The sequence below is a fragment of the Limulus polyphemus genome, unplaced genomic scaffold, assembly GCF_000517525.1.
Source record: "Limulus polyphemus unplaced genomic scaffold, Limulus_polyphemus-2.1.2 Scaffold4630, whole genome shotgun sequence".
NCBI lineage: Eukaryota > Metazoa > Arthropoda > Merostomata > Xiphosura > Limulidae > Limulus > Limulus polyphemus.
Window position 1 is genome coordinate 69,569 of NW_013670240.1, and position 1,838 is coordinate 71,406.

General features: G+C 30.3%; 1 protein-coding gene across 1 annotated transcript in view; it reads right to left on the reverse strand.

Moving 5' to 3' along the window:
- LOC106471448 (proteasome subunit alpha type-6-like) overlaps positions 1–1,838 on the reverse strand; it is a 10,973-nt gene that overhangs the window by 4,553 nt on the left and 4,582 nt on the right. Inside the window, exon 3 of the mRNA XM_022400058.1 lies at positions 1,463–1,641. Within this exon, the coding sequence (XP_022255766.1) occupies positions 1,463–1,641 (179 nt within the window). The remainder of the gene's footprint in view (positions 1–1,462; positions 1,642–1,838) is intronic.

The following is a 1,838-nucleotide window of genomic DNA, read 5'->3' on the forward strand; positions in this document are numbered from 1 at the left end:
CTAAGCTGTATCTGTGTCTAAAAAAATATGAAATATTGAGCTCACTAAAGACTTACCTTAGCAAATAGAAAAGATATTCTTATTTTATATTCTAGTTTGTCAATATCGGTAGTTTGAGTTCCTAATTTGTACAAAACTGCAGATTTTGTATTTTGACATCACAAACAACTAACCTGAACCAGTGCTGCATTCAACATATCACGTGACACACAAAAATCTATGTTTATCTGTGTTTTTTAATATTTACTTTTAAATTAACTAATGAATAATACTAAAATTTCAACTATAATCTACAATTTTATACCAAACTTATTGACATAGATTCATAAAATAGAAGTTAAATAAAATTTTGAATGGAAGTCAAAAACGTGATGACATGCCCTTTGATACATGACCCGTAGTGATAGGGTTAACTCCTGTTCTTATTCTCGCTTTGTTGGAAACTTTCACCTGCATGATGTTTTGTACATTTGGCAATTTCTGGCAGTTCTATCACCAATATTTGTTGACAACAATCACATTCTTCCTAGATGTCACTAAATGGCAGCTTGATCACTCAAGTTTTCTTGAATAAATTTTTTGAAGCAAAGTCACAGTCATCAACTCCCGATAAGATTCAGTCAGAAAATTCAAAAAGAAGAAATGAAAGAGAAGCCTTAAAAAATCAAAGTTTAAGAAAAGTGGGTTTAATAGACTGACAGCTACCAAAAATGTTATGTGAGACTGCTCACAAACTTAAAGAAATTGCTGGGGGTCACCATGTTTTTAAACAGACAATACTTCCTACAGAATTAACAGTGTAAAATCCCATTTTACCTCTATAATAAATCACTAGTTGCTTCTATAAAAACTCAAGTATTCAGTAATTACTTCATAAATTACACAGGCCTGGGAATTTCAACTTCATAAAAGTTGTTTTGGTTTTAATAACAGATTTTCCATAATTCAGCTACGTAGATTTCGAAAATAATATTAATTTTTTTTCTATCACATAAGGATTTTTTACAAGTCGGGAAGAAAAAAACTATTACTTAGATCAAATTATTATTTTGTTTACCACAATGAACATTTTTTAATATTATGTTTGGGTTATAGAACGATAAATAAGAATAAGACTCTCACATCAAAGTGGTTGTCAACATTTTAAGCATAACAAAATGTGACCTGATTTTAATGAAAATGATTCATTATGTAAAAGTACACATGATGTTTTGTGAAAAATCTGACAGTGATGGAGAAAAATGGATATAATTTTTGGATTCAGCGTACAGGAATTATTGTAGAACATGTAACAATTTCAAGACAATAAAACCATTGCAGGCCTGTGTTATTTAATAATTTCATAAGAGCATAAAATGCCATTGAAAATCTTCAGGCAACTGAATATCACTTTATGGATTAATAAATAATGATGACTTGCAACAACCTTAATATAAATAATAGCACATTTCAATGTACGTACCTGAATAGCTTCATCATGAGTATAATCTATTTTCTTCTTGAGTTTCTTTTCCAAGTAACTATTTGCTTCCGTTTGTTTAACTCCCACACTTGTTGCACGATAACCACAGAAATAACCTGCTGGATCTGCTTTATATAACTGTGGTCCATACTCATCATCATATGCAATCAACATCATACCTGTGGTTCAGAAGAGGAAAATACTTACCTCAGTATCAAATGTAGAAACCAGATTTTGTAGATAATTTAATCATACAACACCACCACAATGTAAGTGTGAAACTTCTTTTAAATAAGATTAGTATACAGATTATTAATATACACCTGGAAAAAAGTTAAGCACCCCCGTGTTTTTTTTCAAGTGATTCAGATTCGAC